Below are 19,915 nucleotides of genomic sequence, written 5' to 3'. Positions count from 1 at the left end.
GGATGAGTGGTTCAGGCCGTTTACTAAAAGAGCATTAGCAAACTGGTGTCCATGAGAAGTGTAGGTGTAGGAAAGGGGAGTAAGAAGTCAGAGGGCAGAGCATAACAAGAAACAGCAATGGAAAATGCGAGAAGAGAAGGTCAGAAGAAAGAACAGAGGGCAAATTGTAGGGTGGAGGTAGACAAGAGGTAAAGCTTAGTTAACGAGAAAGAGGAATACTATTTCCAAGAAAGTTGCTCTCAAAAAACATGAAATCCTCGCTGCTATCAGAATCTAACAGGAAGGATGAAACGAGGAACGCACGGAGAGGAGGAACCCGGCTAACAGCGATACAAGCACAGGTTCGTGAACACCAGCAAGCAGCTCCGCAGGTGTAACACACGGCTTACCCCCGGCAGGCTGTGACTGCTGCCCACCCCGAGGCGCAGCGCCGGGCCCTGCCAGCAGCAAACACCTGAGGCACGCACCTGCAGCTGGGCGAAGGCGGCAGCGGCTCCTGCGGTGCAGAGATCCCCACGGGGAGCGCTCCGGGGCTGCGGGCTCCGCGCCCGTCCCTGTCCTCTCCTCTTCGCCCCGGCTGCCGGCTGGGAGGAGCGGGCGGCGTTACCGGGCCGCTGGGGAGGCGCGGGGACGCGCGGGGCTGAGGGAAAGGCGCCGTGCACCAGCCCCAGCCTGCGGGGCACGGGGCAGCGCCAAGCTGGGAGTTAACGGCGGGGCGGTAACACGGCCACACGGCCCGCGGGGGGAAAGGTGAACGCGCTACGGGTTATATGGGGCGATAACGCCCGTCGGCAGCGGCTCCAGAGCCGGAGCGTACACCCCCCAGGTGCTCACACGCTACACGGCGACAGCACCGACAGGAGGCAGGGCGCCTAAACCCACGCTCCTTACACAGGAGAAGCGAAACCGGCGCCGTCACGGTCACAAACAGCAACAAAACACCGCAGCACCGCACCGCAGCCCGGTAACGAGACGGGGGACGAGCCCCCTCAGGGCAGGGCAGCACCGGGGGCTCCCCCCGACCCCCGTCAGCAGCCTCCCGCCGTTACCTGCCCGTTAGGAGCGGGCGCGGTTGCCGTGGCAACGCGGCTCTGCCCCCCCCTCCCCTCAGCCTGCCCGCCCGCCCCGCTCGGGGCTCACCGCTCGCTCGGGGCGCCGGCGGCGCCACATCCCGCCGGCGGCGGCGGGCGCGTCACGGCGTCACGAGAATATGGCGTCACGGGGCGGTTGCCGCGGCAACGAGCCCGCGGGGCAGGAGCTAAGATGGCGGCCGGGCGGCCGGCGCCTCACAGCCCCGGTGGCTCCTCCTGCTCCCCGGCTGCTGCTGCTGTGGCGGCCGGGGGGCGGGAGGAGAAGGTGGTGGCGGCCGCTGAGGCGTTGCCGTGGGAGGTTCGGCTGGCGGCGGCTGAGGCGTCGCGGGCTGAGTACCGCGCGGCGTCCCGCACGCTGGCCAGGAGCAACGCGGAGCTGCTGTGGCGGCAGCGGCGCCTGGAGAAGGAGGCGATGGCCGTGCAGGGCGGCCTGGCCAAGCAGGGCCAGGAGAAGGCGCAGGAGGTGCGGGAGGGCGAGCCCCTCGGCGGGCCGGGAGGAGAGGCTGCAGCCCTCCTGCGGCTTGGGGGGATCGGGCTGCTGCCGTCCTCAGCCTCCTGGAGGAGGGCTCAGAGGAAATAAGCCCCAAAAGGGTTTAATAAAGTGAAAGGGCTTAGAGGAAATAAACCCCAAATCTGCTTGGAATGCAGTGAAAAAATAAGCCCTGCACCGGTGGTCTCTATTGCAGGCTGTTGCACTTGAATCCTGTGTCTGATAAAGCCAAGTACCAAGCAAAAACAAACAAACCTTCAGTTAAAATAACAAACTGAAATAAATGCCCTGTTCATTGAATAAGAAGACACAAATCTCTGATCCCCAGGACATTTGTGAGATTCAATGACAGGAGACAATATTCTTGCTCACAGCCCGTGGTTTTCTTTCTCCTAGCATCCATCATGTAAGCCCTTATTCAACCCCTTTTCCAGTTGCCTGACATTCTCTTGTCTATCTTTTTTCCCCTTTTCTGAACAGCTTCTCTTAATACTGCACCACCATCCAAAATGATAAGGAAGAAAACCCTCTGCCTGGATAGTTTTAATCCTTTGTTAGACTTGCAGATCACTTCATATCTACTACAGGTGTTTTTACAGTTCAGGCATCATGAATCATGATGTGGTTGTTTCACTCCCCTGCCATTCCCCCAGTTATTGTTTCTTAATTTCTGTTTTCGCAGATCGAGAAACTGAAGAAGGAGCTGGTTCATTTGAAACAACAAGCACAAGAAGAGAACAAGAAACTGGTGAATGAGCTTTTTGTCCTCAGAACAGTGGGATCCTCTGGGCAGGCTGAATGGTAGTTTTTATTTTAGTGTGAGGAACAAGCTAGGGCAACAAACTGTTACAGGTTTTGGTACAAGAATCTTGCATGAAAAAAGAACTTGAAAAAACAGTGCTGACGTGGCAGTTATCCCATGACTCTCTAGTATTATTTCGGATAATAGGAGGAATATTTTATAGCATCTGAAATAGTAATAGGAACCAGCTGGGTAATGGTGAGGCCAGAGACACAGCAAAAATGCTTAATTTTTACTCAGCTAACCAATAACTAATTTGAATTCTTTTATAGTTATCCTTCATTCATTGCTATTGAACCAAAACAACTCTTAAAAAGAACAAAGAAAATTATTATTTGTTAATCTGGTTTAAATAAGTAACAGAACTGTGCTCATATCCACTTTAAGCCAGTATGACCCATGAAGAAGGCTCCACAAGGAACTGCTTCCCATCCATAAAGAGCAAAAAAGGATATAAACAATGTTATTGATGTTGCTTTAAAGTAACCATGGATCTCTAGGCTTTTTATTTCACTGGAGGGTAGCTTTTGTTGAGTTAGCAGTATTTCTTCTAATGCTGAATTCCTTGTGGTTTTTAAAACACTGCAGCTCAGTGTAATTTCAGACATTCAGTCCTGTGTGCTGTGTTTTGTGTGATAATATTTAGTGATTGACTTCCCTCATTTTGCTTACTTCTTATTGATTATTTCTGATTTGCAGACAGACTATTATGCCCAACAAATAAAAGAACTGGAAGAGAAATTTCATGAAAAAGTTGGAGAAATTGGCCAAATTCAATCAGAACTGAAATTAATAAAGGAATTTCGCAAGGAGAAAGCGGCTATGGAGAAAGAACTGGAAGATGTAAGTTTGTCGTAAATGCAGGTTTGCAATACTTAATAAAAAAGCAACCTTTCTGTCTGCATGGCAACACAGAGTTTGGGAGTGGATGAGAAAAGACATGGTTGACCTATTGTTTTTTTGTTTTTGTTTTGTTTGTTTTTCCTTTAAGCACAGTTTACATAGACTGAGCAACAGCACAAGGTTTATAAAATGCAATTTCCACAGCCAGAACTCGCTTCTATAATGGGTGAATGCTATAGGTTTGTTTTTACATTTTTATTTATTTTAAACAAAATTTACATAGAAACATACCAACATGGATGGACTAGAGGATTTAGTATGCACTTTGGATCTATAATATGCTTTTTAAGTAGTGGTATTAACTGTAAAATGTTTCAGCTGTGATAACAAGCATCTGAGCTGGCTGATGGCATGAAAAAGGTGCCTCAAGCAACTTAAGTGTCTCAGTGATTCAGCTTGCCTGACTTATTTTTTTTTCAACTACAATAAGTGTCTTGAAAATAAAACAAATGCTTGCTCAACAGCATTTAGATTATTAATATATATCTGCTTTTAAGCTAAGACACTAACTACACTTAGTCATGCATTTTTCAAAGAATGCTTGAGGTGCTGGATTTTGAATGAGCTTGATGACTGAATGAATAGACAAAGTAAAGTAGATTTCTAAAACCGAGCATTAAACAGAATGATGGAGCGTGTGTGAATGACTGTCAGTGATGTGAAAATACAGGCAAAGGTGAGCTTTGAAGAGGAAGCAAAACAGCAATAAAAGTTAGATTAAGTGAATTTTAGAGATTGTGTGAAGATTTGATGAAGATTGAGTAGTGCCAGGAAAAACTACCAAGTACCTTCTTGAAGAATTGCATCCACACCAAGTTGTAAGGCTTAAATTAATTTCCATTATTACAGAGATTTAATTTTTTATCACAGTTAAAAAAGAGTATGAAGATCTCAGACAGGAGACATCAGGAAGCAATTGTGAGACTGGAGAAGAGGTTCCTTGAAGAGAAGGTAAAGGCTGACAACAGGCAATTAAACTTTTATTAGAAAAAAAAAAAGATTTCTCCCACTGACTACTCTGTCTTCTATAGTTCTAACAGTTCTTTACTCAGCATTTTACAGATTCCTACATCAACAAAAGTATGATGAGTGGTTGGAGGATAGGTGAAGCTTTTTAAGGAAGGACATGGGATGTCAGGATCCCAGACAGGCCTTATTCTCCACTTCTGTCAGGAACATCAGTACCCTTGGGAGTTCATTCAATTTATTCTTTTCTTAGCAAGAAGTTGCATGAGCTGGAAACTGGAGATGATTTTAGAATTTACACTGTATCGGGTTTTAACTTCAGTACCACAGTTCTGGTACAAAATTTAAACAGGCTTTTCTCCCTTTCAGAAAAGACTGGAAGAAGATACTGAGAAGAAGCTAGTGATGATGACAGAGACTGCCCAGCGTGAGGCTGTTTTGTAAGAAACACTTGCTTTTCATGTTTTCTATTTTACTAATCCATTTTAGTGGTGTGTTTTGAAGAACAAGTTGCCCATCTTACTCTGTGACCTTTGAAAGGCAAAATCAGTTACAATCTAAACTGTTTGCCCTATTTTAAATGTCAAGATGATGGCAGCACTTAAACTGTAGAACTCTTGCTGGTTATAGGGGAGATCTGGAGGTAATAATCACAATCACAATGTTTTTTTCTCATTCTCACAGTCCAAATGTAGGACTAAAAGCTAAGAAAACTTTGTACAGACCCATGAGAATTTTACAGCTTAACTCTGAAATTAGGGCACTGAAATATTGATTTTCATGTAAAAAACACTAAAGGTTGTGATTAAAGCTCTTGGATTTTATTTCCCTTTGTCCAGGCAGCTGAACAGCATGGGGAGAGAGGTGTTTAAGGAGAATATTCGTCTTCAAGGTGCTTTCTCAGATAATCTGAAAGAGAAGATGGAATTGCAGAAAACAAAACTGAAGTTAGAGGAGGACAAAACTCTTCTGTTACTGGAGAAGGTTTCTGCTCTGGTTTTAATTCTGTTTCATTTCCCCCCAGGAAGGGGTCCCTGAAGTTCTGGGAATTGATGTAAGTGTAGTGAGACTAATTTTTCCCTAGTCAGATCTCTCTGCAGCTATTGAGTTTCAGAGTTGTCTGAAGAAAGCTCTTATTCTCTCTTAATTATGGAGGAGAAATAAGGAAGGATTTCCTACGATAGCCCACTGAGAATAGGTCTCTATGTAGTATACACTACATGCCAAGCCTTCTTTATCTGGCTTCTCCTATAAAAAAAAAAACAAACTGACCCCAGAGAAGTATTCTCTCTTTGGTGTGATGGTGCCAGCATGTTTTACTACATCGTCAGTGCTAGGGAAAAAGGAAACCTCCAGATTTGGTGTGAGTGAAACAAAAGCCCAAAAAATTTCATCTTACCCTTTTAGGAAACCAGCGAGGGTTTGATTCGAAAAAAGATCCTACAGATCAACCATCAGAAAGCACAGATTAGAGATCTGCAGTGTAAAGTGGAAAAACTGGAGATGGCCGTATCTCACATGACCAGAGAATTTGAGACAAAGACTCAAAAAACACAGCATCAAGCACTGATAGAAAACCAGGCAAGCATGGTGGAGATCAAGAAACTGCAGCAATTACTAGAAATGAAGGACCAGGAGATGAATCGAGTGAAGAAACTAGCCCGGAATATTTTAAATGAGAGGACTGAGGTGGAAAGGTTCTTCCTAGATGTTCTGGAACACGTGAAGCAGGAGATCAGAGCGAGTAGAAAGCAATATTATGAAAAGGCACGGGCTGCCTATTACAGGAAAATGATGGAGGCATGTGCAGGGACTGAAGAATTTCCCCAAATCAAGACATTCAAAGGCAACATAAACAGCACAAACAGTGTGTATAGAGACCTAGAGGAAGCAGAGAAATGCTACGGGTATTTTAACACACAAAAAAACCAACCATCTCTATCTTCCTAGCACACCTTAAAAAAAGAGAGACCTGTGTGATGATATGGTCTAGATTTGGAGTGTTTGTGGAGACTGCTGTAGTGAGAATAACTGTATGAGGTCAATTAGTAAGGACTCTGTGGGCACCTAATCTCACTTTTTGATCATTATTTATATGAGTACTTCTCATATTCTGCCATGTGCTATGGAATTACTTGCAGAATTTCCAGTATAGATGCATTTCTGCAGTTTCTTTTTTTAATAATTATTGTAGCATCTCTGTTTTTTGGAGGTTGTGTAGGCATTGTTCTTCTGGCATTGCTCTTTTGCTTTTCATTCACTTCCATGACCTGAAAACATTGGAGTCTAAAAATTACAATTAACATCTTAGGAGCTCTTTACTATGCTGCTGATCATTTTAACAGAAGCAACCAGTAGATGGCAAATAGTCTTTGTTCAACTGTTCTTCCATATGCCAGAATAAAAAATTATGAGAATAAAAATTAGTTTGATATATATTTAGTTTCTTATGTTTGAACAGTGAAAGAAGCAAGGAAAGGGAAATGTGCTTGAAATGAATATGTTGATGTCTAGTTTAGAGACCCATATGTTTAGAAGTTGGAAAGACAGTACTGATTTATTTTCTGAATTTACATGCTACGAATAGCTGAACAAGAGCAATGCAGAAATAAGAGTTTAAAGCCCTTTTTACACATAGAGAATCCAAGAGAGATATGCCTTTCCTCCTAATGCATTGATCTTTTCTGTGTTTTTCAGGGAGAAAGCACAGTTTGAAAAAGTGGATATCAGTGAGTTGACATGGGAACAAAAAGAACATGTTCTGAGATTACTTTTTGCCAAAATGAATGGCAGAAATCCATGGTAATACTCTGTTTCTTCAGTAGGGGAATGCAGAGCTTTCCCTGTTACTAAAGCTTGGCTGACAAGCTCCAGAGTAGGGGATTCCCGGAGACTCTGCATCTAGCTTAAAAGTCTAGCTGTGTGGCTTGGTGTGAGATACTGTAGCCTTACAAAAAAGGTGATTTATACAAATTTCGACAGGCACCAGACTATACTGCTAGTTCTTTGTGTGTAGTATCAAAAGAAAAGCAAGTGGAAATAAACTTCTGATAGTACCGAGGAAGACAGAATTATTTTTGCTCAGTGCAGTGGGATTAATTTTGTTCAGTTATTAATGAAATCCTATCCATTTTTATCAGACAAGTAGATAATGCATGTTGTGACAGTACCACTCCCTCTATATATTTTGTTTTAATAAGAAAACCATAAAGCAATCTAGCCAGTATTACAAAATACAAATATCCACAGCCAGGTTATTGAAAGGGTACTTACCATATGCTGGTTGCAGTCAGCATAAGAAACCTGGGAGCATGATATGAAAGATGTCTAAAATAGGATTTACACTGGAAATTCAGAAGTCAAACTGCATTAAATACATTATACACTGTTAACAGAATTTTTGATGGAATGCATGAGTGCCCACAGAGAAGTCTAAAATGCTACAGTTTTTTATGTAGTTTGAGAGCTAAACAGGGTGGAATATCATCTTCTCTGTTATTTTTAGAAATCTTTTGTTTAAATTTAATTTAAACTTTATTACATTAATAGAGCGTAACAAATTTGGTTAAAATTATTACAGCAGGAATAAGAAATGCATAATTAAATGATTAATCTGTTAGCTTTTATGGTCCCAATTTAACTCCTCTTATCAGTATTTGCCAACATACAAAAATACACGTAAAGCTGTATGGTAGACACGCTTAAGGAATGGGATACAAATACTTCATTTTGATTTGTGATAAAAATTATTGTTTTGTTGTTAATTTCAAAGATTTCTATTATAAAATCTATTTTGTGTGTGCATTCTAAGTGAGATATTATTTAAGTAATATTCTAGGATAGGAGGCTAGAAGTTTTCTTCCACGTTACTACCTGTTGTATGGAAACATAAAATGCTATTTATTTACCAATAATTTGTCTACATGTGCTGACAGCCTTTCTTACTCTAAAAAATATATAGAACACACAGTTCTATATATCTATTAGAAGAATAAATCAGGCCACTGGGAATCAGGAAGGAAACGGAATAATATTTTGGTCAATCTTTGATAGTCTTCACAGTGGTAGAAAGGATTATTTAGACCTCTGCTTAACATGAAGCAATAGTCACCCCTGTATTTGTAAAGGTAGCAGTGAACTAAAGGGCAGAAACAGCACACAGCAGCACTGACCTCTGCCTATGCAATTTCTGCTTGAGTGCTCCTTGTTTACTTTTAGTTGTTATGGAAAAATCATTAATACAAAATTCAGTAGCGAACTGAACTCGCATTCAATTCACAGTGCTGATTTCAGAGAGTGTACTGCAATAGCTCGAGTGTCCTGGCACTTCTTGCTTGCTGTTTATTGTAAGAAACATCAGGAGTTTGATGTGGGATTAGAAACCTGGCTGAGCATACACCACCCTTAGATGAGGATAACTTTATTCGTTTCTTCCTTACAGGAAGTACAGCAGAGTTCTGGCTACTTCAGCTCCAGCTGATGCTAAAGAAGAAAGCGAAGTCGGGTAAGATGCTAAATTATGCTGTACTATTTAACAACTTGTCAGTAGAAAGCTGTACCAGCAGTGAGATGAAGCAGGTACATCATCAGTGAGCATCTGCAGCTTGATCTAAAAAGGCCTTTCACTAACTGAAAGGCAGATACAAGTTGTATTTCTAGTATATTTAAAATAATCTGATTTAAAAATGCTGTTGGAAATGCAGATAATCAGAAAAGATATTTGCACACAAGTGAAAGGCTCCTACAAATTTCTAGAACACAGGTGTGGCGAAAGTGCAGGGATACTCCTGCAATTCTTCAGGCAGCAGGTAAGCTTGATGTTGTTATAGAAGTTTAGAAGGATTTTAGAATTTCTAAAGGAGATAGTGTATTTTAGTAAGGCAACAGAAAAGTCAGAATAGCAATGCTGATTAGGAAGAAGAATGAAGGTGATTTGAAAGTGAATGACTATAGACAATATTAGAGGCTATTATTTAATATTCCTTTCCCTGGAGTATGAAAGGATGCCCATGTGTTAATGGTGATTTACCTTAAATATTTTACCTTTGCAGCACAGAAAACGTTTCTTCCAACCTAGTATTTGTTACACAGCAAGCTGAATTATCAGAGTCATCATCTTCTACAGCAATCCTTCCACGTATTCAGATGTTAACAGAGTAAGGCAGCTGTACACTTCAAGTGAACAATATCCACAGCAATTACTGACTCATCTGCACTTTTCATTTTGGAAGTTACCTTGTGAACAAAGCTGCAATTCTGAATCCTCCATCTGTTAATGCTGCTGCTTTGACTACAAATTTAAAATTCATCTGAAATACACCAATTTTCCTCCTCCTTAAAATAAAGATCTTATTCTTTCCGAAGCCAGGTGCTACGATGACCCCATACACAGCACTGAAGTGGTTAGAACTCTGTGTAGGTGTTGCTGTAATTTGATTGAGATACTTCTTCAGTTAGGAATAGAGTTGTATATATGAAGTTTGAGAGCTTTTGTGATCAAGTATGTGGGAAATAGAAACAAGGCATTCCTTGAAATGCTGTATGAAGATACTAGTGCAGAAGCCCTTGAGATACTGTAAAAAGGAAGATGTGTACACTGATTACAGGAAACACAGACCAGCCTCTGTGAAGGGGAATAAAGTCAATGTAACACCTACAGAATATCTTACCAAGGAACAGTCATTTTCTCCAGAAATGTATTAGCAATTTTTTTTAATTCACAATCAAATTGCAAGGTGAGAATTTCCCTCTAGAGTATAGCAGAAGAAAAAGTAAGATACAAACATAAGAGTAACTGCTGTGGATCCACTAAATACATAACTGTCACTTACAAGGAATCTTTGTCAGAAGGCAGGATACAAAGTCTTCACATTCAGGTTGTTTAATTAGAACAGGTAATGATTACAATCATTAGAATAATACTATTTTTTCATGAGTACTTGAATGAGTTCCCTGCAGATCCCTCATGGCTGCAGCATCTTCCAGGATGCAAGAATAAAAGTAGAGGCTCTCCAGCTCTAAATGCACATATTCTTAAGAACAGGGTATCCCAAGACTTACCCTTCTCTTGTCATGGGACCTGCAGTCCCTAGGGAACATGAGTGTGTTTGAGCAAATGTCACAAGGTGTCAGTCAATCACAAGAAATATAGCGATAGTCAGGAAAAGAAACAAAACAGGCCTGGCTGTTTTGTGATTAAAACATGTTCTCTCTTCCTACTGACCTGTCTACTTTTCTTACCACCCAGACTCACATGATCCTGTGATGCAAGACATACAAACACGTTTCTGCTTCCACAGTTTCATTATCTTACAGGACCTGTAGGCACATTTCTGTTAGCACAGTAAAAAGGCACCAACCAACTTCTAGGTATAATGAAATTGACAGCAAGCTGGAGAATACAGTCTGCATGCACAACAGGAACAGAAGTTTTCAAGCTGTCAGAGGCACAGTGAAGGTCACTGTACCATACAGGAATTTCTTTCATCCTCAGACAAGCAATCAAAGATGCTTTTCTGAAAAATGCTTAGCAAGCCATTTCTGAAGTGTTTTGGGAACTGCTCAACAGATGAAAGACTGACGTTTTCAACTCCCAAACTTGCTGTCTTCGTTGTACGTAGAAGTCATTTCTATGAGACATCCAAGATGTCCCAGTTATGTCACTCAAACTGAGTACTCATCTGAGTAAGGTTAGCTTAAAATCTTAACATGTAAGAAAGTGGTAAAGAAAACTGCTACAAGACGTAGCCAGTATTGAGTCACTAAGGCTAAAGATATTGCAGTGGAAAGCAGAGTAGTGTTCAAGTTCAGAGGGTCTGGAAAGAAACACAAGTTAAGGCCCATCTGTCTTCCCTTTCAATTAGATTTTTTTCCTCTGACAGGTTATTAAAAAAAAAAAATTGTGTTCAGCTAGCCAAAAAACACTGACAGCAACAGAAAACTCAGACTGTGCGTTATATGAGCCTGCCTGATCTAGACAGAAAAAAGAGGCCCATAAAAGATGGAGCTTTCTGTTTCCCAAGGAAATGATAACAGTCAGGACAAAGCTGGAAAGTGCAACATGGAAGGAGAAGGGAACCAAGGTCAGCATCTGTGAAGGCTGATTTAGTTCCCCATAGTTGGCATAACCACAGCAGGCTTGGTAACAGTGGCATCTTCCTCTTTCCATTGAGAAATGATTGTTTTCAGCTGTGTGTAGAACTGCACTCCCTGGGAGAAAGGAGAGACACATGGGTCAGATGTTTGGCCTTAGGAATTCTTCAGATCTGCACCACAGATCTATCAAGCAGTTCTTGCTCTGTCTGCAAAGGTTTGAGTTTTCCTCTGTAGGAGCAATTCATGTCAGTCTGTTCCTTTCAACAGCTCCCTAAAGACTCTGGTCCTCTGAGAAAACTTGATACTTAGTTCTTGCTCCCTTCTTACATCTCCACCCAGTAAGGTGAGATCTGATGAGCATCTCCCCACTGCCATTTGTAACCTGATTTATCACAAATCAAGAGAGTACTGTGAATCCGCAAGTTACCTGTTTGCCATAGAAATTAGTGTCTCCTCTGAAAGAAGCACGAGAACCAGTGAAAGAGAACATGGGCAGAGGTACTGGGATTGGAACATTGACTCCCACCTAAAGCAAAGGAAAACAGCCATATTAATCACACGATAAAGAAGTAGCAGAGAGTCAGTGATTAGTCACTATAGCTGGATGGCTGATGGTGTAAACAACAACTGTAGGAACAAATCTAGCTTGAACATACCTGCCCCACATCTACTAAGTGAGAATATTTCCGAGCTGTGGCTCCATTGGTGGTGAAGATTGCAGTTCCGTTTCCATAGGGGTTATTGTTCACCATCTTAATTGCATCATCCAAAGTGTCTGCTTCCAGAACCACCAAGACAGGCCCAAAGATTTCCTCCTTGTAGCAAGTCATGTTTGGCTGCCAAGACAAACAGCAGAAAAAGCAGACTGTAGGAAACAGCATATAGTAAACACACATGCTGCTCATCCTCAGGATATTCCTAGGAGCACCCATCACACTGCATTGCCGCAGGCCATCCATCCTTCAGTCCTGCCTGCCATTCCACCATTTCCCCTGCCCTGCTATCTATCTAGTCCACTATAGAGGGCACCATTTGTAATTGCCAAAATGCTTTCTGCTTCTACTGCCTGCCTGATCTAAGTTAGGCCTTTGATCAAGGCTGATTAAAGCCAGGATTAATTCAGAATAGTTTACTCCTCTATAAGTCAGTGCCCAGGATTTGTGTCTCATAATTAGCAGTATTTGACAAATACAAAAGCACCAGTTAGAGTACTTTAATCATTAATAACTAACACAACAAACTACAAAACATTCATCTGATGAGTTTTCTGTGGCTACTGATAACCTTATTAGTGTATAAAAAAGTACAAATCAAAAAATCTCAGTGAAACTTTTACTACTGAATACCTAAATATTTACAATGCATCAAAGGGAAAGTAAATTATTTTAAGATGCTTAATTAAAACAATGAAATTAAATTAGGAGACAGATTAAGAGCCTGAAATATATGATAGCACTTAATCCATAAAATCCTAATAAAAAGTACAACAGAAGAACTATCAAGATCAGTGCATTATCATGTAATCACTCACCAAAAGGACCACAATTAATATTCCCCCCAGTAGCATCCATCTATTGCACACCATGCACTATATTGAGAGGCTGTTTCAGTAAAACTGTGAATATATTCAATTATTCAAAGAGCTTTTGTACCTTGTCCCATAATTACTCTTGCAAAGACTTCCACAAATATTTAACTTCTGTTTCTACAAGTCCTTACACTGCAAATTGCAGGAATGTGTAATGGAAAAAAGGAAGATTATGTTTGGCTGTTAGTCACGCTCTTTTTAGACATCTGCTGCTGGCCATTACTACAGAAAGTACACTGTGCTCGATGGATATTTAGTCTGACACAGTACAAACTGCCCATATGTTCTTTTAATTGGCTGCATTCCCATGAAGTTAAGATTATCAACTCTATTCAGTTTGTTCTGCTCCCCTGGATTCTTTCATCACCTCCACAACAGCATTACAATCAGCACTTCACTGGGACTGTGCAAAAGAAGGCTGAGCTATTTATGAGACTTCTGCTTGGTGATTCTTGATTGATTTTGGCTAACCCATTTGTCAAGTGACCCTGCAGTATGCAGCATCAAGTTTTGGTTATGTTACCTTGACATTGGCAAGGATTGTTGGTCCAACAAAATTGCCATTTTCATAGCCCTTCACTTTGATATTACGTCCATCCAGAAGAAGGCTTGCACCTTCTTTTACTCCTTTCTCAATCAGATGGCAAACACGTTCCTTAGCCTGGGGACTGATTAGAGGCCCTAGATCTGCTCCAGGCTGGTCTCCTGTAAAGAGGCAGAGACAAAAAAAATAAATTAACTCTTACAGCTTCCTCTTTATAGGTATGATGGAGGTAACTCCGCTGGCAGGAAAAAAAATGAGAAATCTGATGTTTCTGAAACACAGAACAAAGATTTGAGGTGTTAATGAACTGAGGTAGTAGTCTGCAACTTGTAATCATAATAAAGAAAGAAGAGAAGGTATAAGCATACTTTTAGATCACCAGAATGCTAAAATTCAAAAACAGATCCTTCTTAGAAAGGAAAGTTTTCCTCTTTGCATGGCTTTATTGAAAATAAATGAAAGTCAGGATAATTATTCTAGAATTAACAACTAGTTTTTCTAAAGTGCTTGTTTCCATTTTTAGCTCTTATTGCATGCTTACTACAAATTGGAAGGATCTCTAAGACTGTCATATAAATGGTAGGTTTGTGTTCTACATACAACATAACCTCAAAGTTCCAGTTAAAACAAAGCCAATCCTATAAACTGTGCATCACAGTTATATTGTCAAGCTTTCCTACAGATTCCTAACTCCAAGTCTAGGGCTTTGTCCCACTCCAGATAATGTGCTAGCTCCCATAACTACAGATCAAACTGATGGAGCTAACAGCTTTCAAGGGATAGATACACCACAGCATGGCAGATACACCAACCTAAAAAGCCACAGCTGTACAGAAGTGAAGTACTTAATAAGACATTATCTGAGCCTGTACCTGCATTTACGCGTAGATTTTTGGCTCTTTCCACCAGCTCTGGCAGCCATTTCTGTGCTTCCCCCACTAGAATTGCTGTAGACAGGGCCATGCAGCGTTGGCCAGCTGCTCCAAAAGCAGCTCCAACCAGCTGGTTCAAGGTGTTCTCTTTATTGGCATCAGGCATCACCACACCATGGTTTTTTGCCCCCTGAAATATAACACACATAAGGTCTCCCATCATTAACCACCCCTGCCCACTTCTTTTCTAGCTCTCTGGCAGTATCTTGATATAGTAGCTCTGATGGCTACCAGCAGGCTGGCAAGAAGTGCAGCCTCCACACTTAACTATCAGCAACAAAGTCAGCTTCTGCTGCTGACAGGTGTGTTCTGTTTCAACGTGCATAGATAGAGGCAGTCTGTGTGCTGCCGTGTGCTCCGTTCGGTGGCATTACCATGTTAGCCTGGACTCTCTTGCCATTCCGGGATCCTCTCTCATAGATGTACTCGCCAGCCTGATTAGATCCCACAAAGCTGATTGCTCTGATATCCGGATGGTCACAAATGAAATTCACAGCTTTAAATAGAAAATAATACATTATATATCGTGGTGCACAAACATTTCCCTCTGTCCCCATCCCCACATTGCTAAGTCTATGCATCTTATCAGAATTCTTGCCTCTGTTTCCTACATTTGAGTCACATTTCAGTGCTCATGGTGGCCTTTCCCAAGGTGGCCAAGCGATGTTGAAACAGAGTTACCATTGGTTATTTGTATCCTTGGGTTGTGAATTTAATTGATAAAAAAAATTGATAAAAGATAATCTGTTTAGGAACTAAAATACTGGTGGCCACTGCATAGTCAGTGAGGCATTTAATTTTTGTTTAGTCTTCCTTGGTGAACACCAAGATGATTTATCTGCTTATTTCAGTTGAAGCTTAGGTAGCTAAAGAGAATTTGAACACTTGCATACCTTGAAAATTCAGACACTAGCTCCCAAAATTCTTGCCACCGAATCTCCCAAAATACTTGACGCAACATGCTAGAGGATCTCCCTGTCACCCCATTTCCCTTCCATCAAGAGTTTTGAGGCATCTTTACAAACCTATCTATCAGCAGTAGGATCAGACACTCCAACTTGTTTTAGTACCTCCACTAAACATACACCACAACACTTACAAACTCCAGCCACCTCCCAGGCAGGCTATTATTACCTTCATGCTGTCCATGGATGATATTCAGGGTCCCGTCTGGGGCACCGGCATCCTGAAACAGCTTGGCAAGGAACATGAGTGCTCCTGGTACACGCTCCGATGGTTTCATCAAGAACGTGTTCCCACAAACCATAGCCATGGGGAACATCCACAGAGGAATCATGGCTGGGAAATTGAACGGCGCAATGCCAGCGCACACACCCAGAGGCAGACGGTAGGTGTAAGTGTCCATGTCTTTAGTGATGGAGGGCATTGTCTCTCCCAGTATGAGGGATGTCACACTGCAAGCATGTTCCACCACCTCTGCAGCAGAAAGGGCAATACGCCACTGGGTGATCTGTTAATGGTCAGTCCCCAAACTCCCTTCTCACCACTGCCTTGACCCAAGTCTTCCTTCCAGCCTTTTCCCACAACTTAAAACTCATTGTGCTCCAGAAAATCCCTTTGATCTGCCAAGTACTGTGAGCTCATTGTGAACAGATTCTCTCCTGAGTACATTATATGCCACTGTGATAGGAGCACAGACACAACAGCCCCAGTCAAAATACAGATGTGGTTTTAGTGTACCCACTGTGGTTCAGTTGTAGCCATTTGAGAACAATCCTTTTACAGCAATTTGTATTCACTCCCAGGAAAAGGAAGGATCTAAAAATTGGAAGTGATTTAAGGAAGTTCCATCTAAGGGAACATTTCAGGTTAAGAGTTACAGTTGCCCTTTTTCTTTCAGAAGGAGGCTATGAAGGGAGCTACATGTACAGACTCCTGGAGCAAACAGTTGCTCAGGAGACCTCCTCCCTTCCTAAGGGATCTGAAAGCCCCTTTTGTAACAGGAGGAGCCAGCAGCTTACGGAGGCCTCGGAACACATCTCCCTCAGCATCAGCCAGGGTCTTCCCTTGCTCGAAGGTGATGAGTTTTGAAATTTCTTTCTGAAAATGGAAAACAAAGTTTATGAGTGTTACTGGAGAGCCTGCCATGACATAGAGTGCAGGGTTAAGTTTACAGAGTGCTGAACATCAGCTGAACAGTCTGAGTAGACCCTGGGAAAGCCTGCATGGGCTGATTTGCTCTTTGTGGACAATAAGCCATTAAGTTGCACAGGCGATATTTAAAAACAACAAGAACAAAAAACAACTGTAGGTTGACTTATATTCTATTGCTTTCACATGTCACAACAAGGACACAAAAATTTGTGGAATCCAAAAACATTTTAACATCCTTCTCCCACTTGTCTTTGTCAACTGGCACATTCTCCATCCAGGCTAAAAGTTCCTCCTGTGTTTTTTTGGTAAAAGGAACAAATGCAGAATAATACTCCTGAAGAAGCACTGCTTCTGTTCCCCACATCTGCCTGGAAAGTGCTTTGCCTCACCTCTAAATGAGGGTGACTCTGTCAGCTCAATTATGGTAGCAAGACCTCATCAAGAATTCAGTTAAAGCCCGAGTCTCTCAATGTCATTCACTGAGTCAGCTACAAGGCATTCAGCAACAGTCATCACACATAGATGTGTCTCACCAGATTGTCTTTGATGAGCTGTTGATAACGCAGGAAGATTTGCTGGCGACTCAAAACAGATGTTTCCGACCAGTTCCAAAAAGCCTTTTTGCAAGAAGCCACAGCCGCCTCCATCTCACTGGGTGTAGCTTTCGGTACGCGAGCAACCACTTCGTTGGTGGCCTGGTGGAAAAGAACAAATTGCATCAAAACTCCACTTTTTCCAGCTGTGCCTGACAACCATTCAACAGTACCTTACACCACATGCTTAATATCCTTATTCTAAAAGGAGATGTACTTCTCATGGGGAAGGAGAAAGATTCCTTCCCTGGAACAGGCAAAAGGCCTGGGCTACAACAGGAATTCTATGTATTTCCTAGTTCTGAAAACCTGCCCTCTCACATCTCAGAATAGACATGCAGAAAGCTGTAAATGCAGTGCTGGCTTCCAAGTTGGAGTTGAAGTGACTTGTCTGATATATTTTTCAGCTTTTAGAAAGGTTTCTGTGGCCTACAGTCTTTTCCTTCTCTATCGTCTTGGCTCATTTGCTCTTGTGCATTAAACAAAGCAAGGTTGCTTTGCAAAGAGCAGCATGTGATTGTGCAATTGACACTGATCTTAGTTTACCTAGGTCACTAGGCTGAAAAAAAGATCTTTATGAGTAACCTTAGTGCTATAGTATTTTAGCTTTTAAGGCTTGTCTTTGTTGGTTTGACCTCCTTCTCACGCACACTTAAAAATTAAGTCTGCTTTGACATAACAAAACCATCAGGTAGGTCACTAAGAGAGAAGCTACTTAGGAAAAAAAGAACACTGGTTGCCCCAGAGTGACCGAATGAGCTTCAGGAACACAGCTTGCAGCCCATAACACTTCCACAAAGCACATCAAAATAGGTCTTTACAGAGAAGTTTTAAAAACTGCTGTCCAAATGCTTACTGCAAGGGTCAGAATTCTGGGCCCTTTGGTGCAGGACTCAGGCAAGTGCAAGTGCTACTCATCTAAGCTCATTTTGCACTGCACAGCATCCAGCCTCTAAATCCACAGTGAATATCACGGCACAGAGATGGAAATTTTCTCAAAGGAGAGAAGCTTCAGCTGCCAAGATTTTTACCTAGGACCGAGAGTGAAATTGATCTCTATCAGGACTTTACATGCAGCTGGCATCAAATCGTATCAGGTTGCACACATACGGGGTGAAAGGAAGCCGCCTGAAGTTCTGACATACTAATCACAGAGCCTTTCCATGAGCAAAATACAGTAAGCAGGGTTTAAGCTTCCTCTTCAGAGATCAGGCTTTTACTACACAGGGGAGATAAAGAAGGTCATCACTTTCCTAAGACTGACATTTCATGCGAAGAGGAAACTGAGAAGCAATTACACGGTGCTAAATCCATCTTAAGCTCCACGACTAAGCTTTCTCAAGACAGACATATACTTTCCCCTTTCGCCAGACGATTCAATGGAAGCACAGACCCTTGCTGCACAGCGACCGTTAGTATATAAGCAGCGGCTGCTTCACTCACTGGGTTGTGGATATCGATCCATTCTGTAGTTTTGGATTCAACAAACTTGCCATCGATGAACAGTTTGGTTGTTGGCTGTGGAGGACAAAACGCAGGCCAGTGAGTGATCTTTGTCTCAAGGTGCCCACGTGCCAATGTGCCTCATTACATGTAGGTCTTCATTTACCACTAAGCCTCATTTTTCCCCCACTTTCAAGCAAAATGGCTAAAGTTCTTTCAAAATCTGGTACAGAAAAAGTACATTGCTACTTATGTTCAGAGCTGTTTCAATCTATTTAAACACTATGTTACTAAGAAAATCAAAAACCCGCAATTCATAAATGTTTAGAAAAAAAAACAGTTAATAATTCACTTTGTGAGGATTCCACCCACCCGGTACAAACTGTACTACGTTCCTTTCCCATCAAACCACTAAGCGGGTTCATCTTTCAACCTCATAGCTGCAGGCACTAAGCTGGCCTTTCCCTGCCCCCCTGTGGTTCTGCAGCTGTGGGTGAGGAACCTGTGGGTGCTGAGTTCACAGCGATCGGATCGTCCTGGCAGGCAGCACGGAGGGAGGACACCACTTCCCAACTCACGTGCAGGGGAGAGGAAAAGGAAGGTTTGGGATAAGGGAGGGGGAATAAGAGGGTTGGGATGCCATTCGTGGTGTAATGAAGGGAGATCAGGGGGAGAATTCGGAAGATAAATGGGGCTGGCTTGGACAGGTGCTGGCAGCGAAAGGGGATGAGTGGGAAGAAGAAGGACAGAAAGGGCTGCAAGAAGCTGACAAAGCGGGACTGAGGTGCGAGCTGTCGCGAGGCTGGTAAGGGATAAGCAGGGAGGTAGGAGCAGGGCAGCGGGTGGAAAGCAAATCCCACTGCAGGTGGTTACGGGCAGGGCTGCGCTTAGCAAGGCACAGACCCTGCGCAGCCCCCGGAGGGGAGCTCGGGCACGCCAGCACCTGGCTGCCAGGCGAGGCCCCGAGCTCGACGCCTCCTCACAGCGCAATTTTGGATTATTTGAAAGGGGGAGGAGCCCCCCCACGCCCCCACCCCCCCACACCCCCCCGGGCACTCACCACAGCGGACGAGGAGGAGGCGGCGGCTGAGGCGACCCATGGCGCCCCGGCTCTCCGCGGCAGCTGCCAACACACAGACACGGCGCGGTCAGGGCGAGCTCCGCACCCCCTCCCCAGCTCCCTCCCCGCCGACCCAAAACCCCCTCAGGCTCCCGGAGCCGCCCCCGCGGTCCCGGCCCCGCCGCCTCACCCCCAGCGCCAAGCGCCGCCGCCCGCCCCAAGCCCCCCGCGCTGCCGCCGCCGCCGCCGCCGCCATGCCGGCCGAGGGTCCCTGCCCCCCCCACACCCCCCCA

At 43.1% G+C, this 19,915-nt stretch overlaps 3 protein-coding genes across 9 annotated transcripts in view; 1 reads left to right on the top strand and 2 right to left on the bottom strand.

Moving 5' to 3' along the window:
• ENTPD5 (ectonucleoside triphosphate diphosphohydrolase 5 (inactive)) overlaps positions 1–1,274 on the bottom strand; it is a 21,418-nt gene extending 20,144 nt beyond the window's left edge. The window contains exons 1-2 of one of the 4 annotated variants that reach the window (XM_038180796.2): positions 1,141–1,274; positions 468–672 (exon numbers count right to left, since the gene is read on the bottom strand). The gene's annotated coding sequence lies outside the window, so the exon portion shown is untranslated. Of the gene's footprint in view, positions 1–389; positions 673–1,140 lie in introns of all 4 variants that reach the window. The other 3 variants (XM_038180799.2, XM_038180798.2, XM_027459618.3) reach the window with 3 other exon arrangements.
• On the top strand, positions 225–11,243 carry BBOF1 (basal body orientation factor 1). Of its 4 annotated transcripts, none has more exons than XM_038180792.2 (10): positions 225–341; positions 2,264–2,329; positions 3,083–3,226; positions 4,157–4,237; positions 4,622–4,692; positions 5,092–5,236; positions 5,660–6,159; positions 6,950–7,054; positions 8,694–8,756; positions 9,304–11,243. In XM_038180792.2, the coding sequence occupies exons 1-10, from the start codon at positions 249–251 to the stop codon at positions 9,410–9,412; spliced, it is 1,377 nt and encodes a 458-aa protein (XP_038036720.1). In that variant the 5' UTR covers positions 225–248; the 3' UTR covers positions 9,413–11,243. The 4 variants fall into 4 exon arrangements, with proteins under 4 accessions (XP_038036720.1, XP_027315408.1, XP_012956783.2 ...); XM_027459607.3 differs by lacking the exon at positions 225–341 and adding an exon at positions 1,264–1,554 and having other exon boundaries at positions 6,950–6,981; XM_013101329.5 differs by lacking the exon at positions 225–341 and adding an exon at positions 1,264–1,554.
• On the bottom strand, positions 9,948–19,915 carry ALDH6A1 (aldehyde dehydrogenase 6 family member A1). The gene is made up of 12 exons (XM_038179530.2): positions 19,813–19,915; positions 19,623–19,685; positions 18,563–18,637; positions 17,060–17,221; positions 16,394–16,472; positions 15,546–15,848; positions 14,786–14,907; positions 14,352–14,541; positions 13,459–13,640; positions 12,004–12,183; positions 11,775–11,873; positions 9,948–11,461 (listed from the first exon to the last, which is right to left on the bottom strand). The coding sequence occupies exons 1-12, from the start codon at positions 19,876–19,878 to the stop codon at positions 11,357–11,359; spliced, it is 1,626 nt and encodes a 541-aa protein (XP_038035458.1). The 5' UTR covers positions 19,879–19,915; the 3' UTR covers positions 9,948–11,356.

The sequence above is a fragment of the Anas platyrhynchos genome, chromosome 5 (assembly GCF_047663525.1).
Source record: "Anas platyrhynchos isolate ZD024472 breed Pekin duck chromosome 5, IASCAAS_PekinDuck_T2T, whole genome shotgun sequence".
Taxonomy (NCBI): Eukaryota; Metazoa; Chordata; class Aves; order Anseriformes; family Anatidae; genus Anas; species Anas platyrhynchos.
This window is presented reverse-complemented; position numbering and strand designations above follow the sequence as displayed.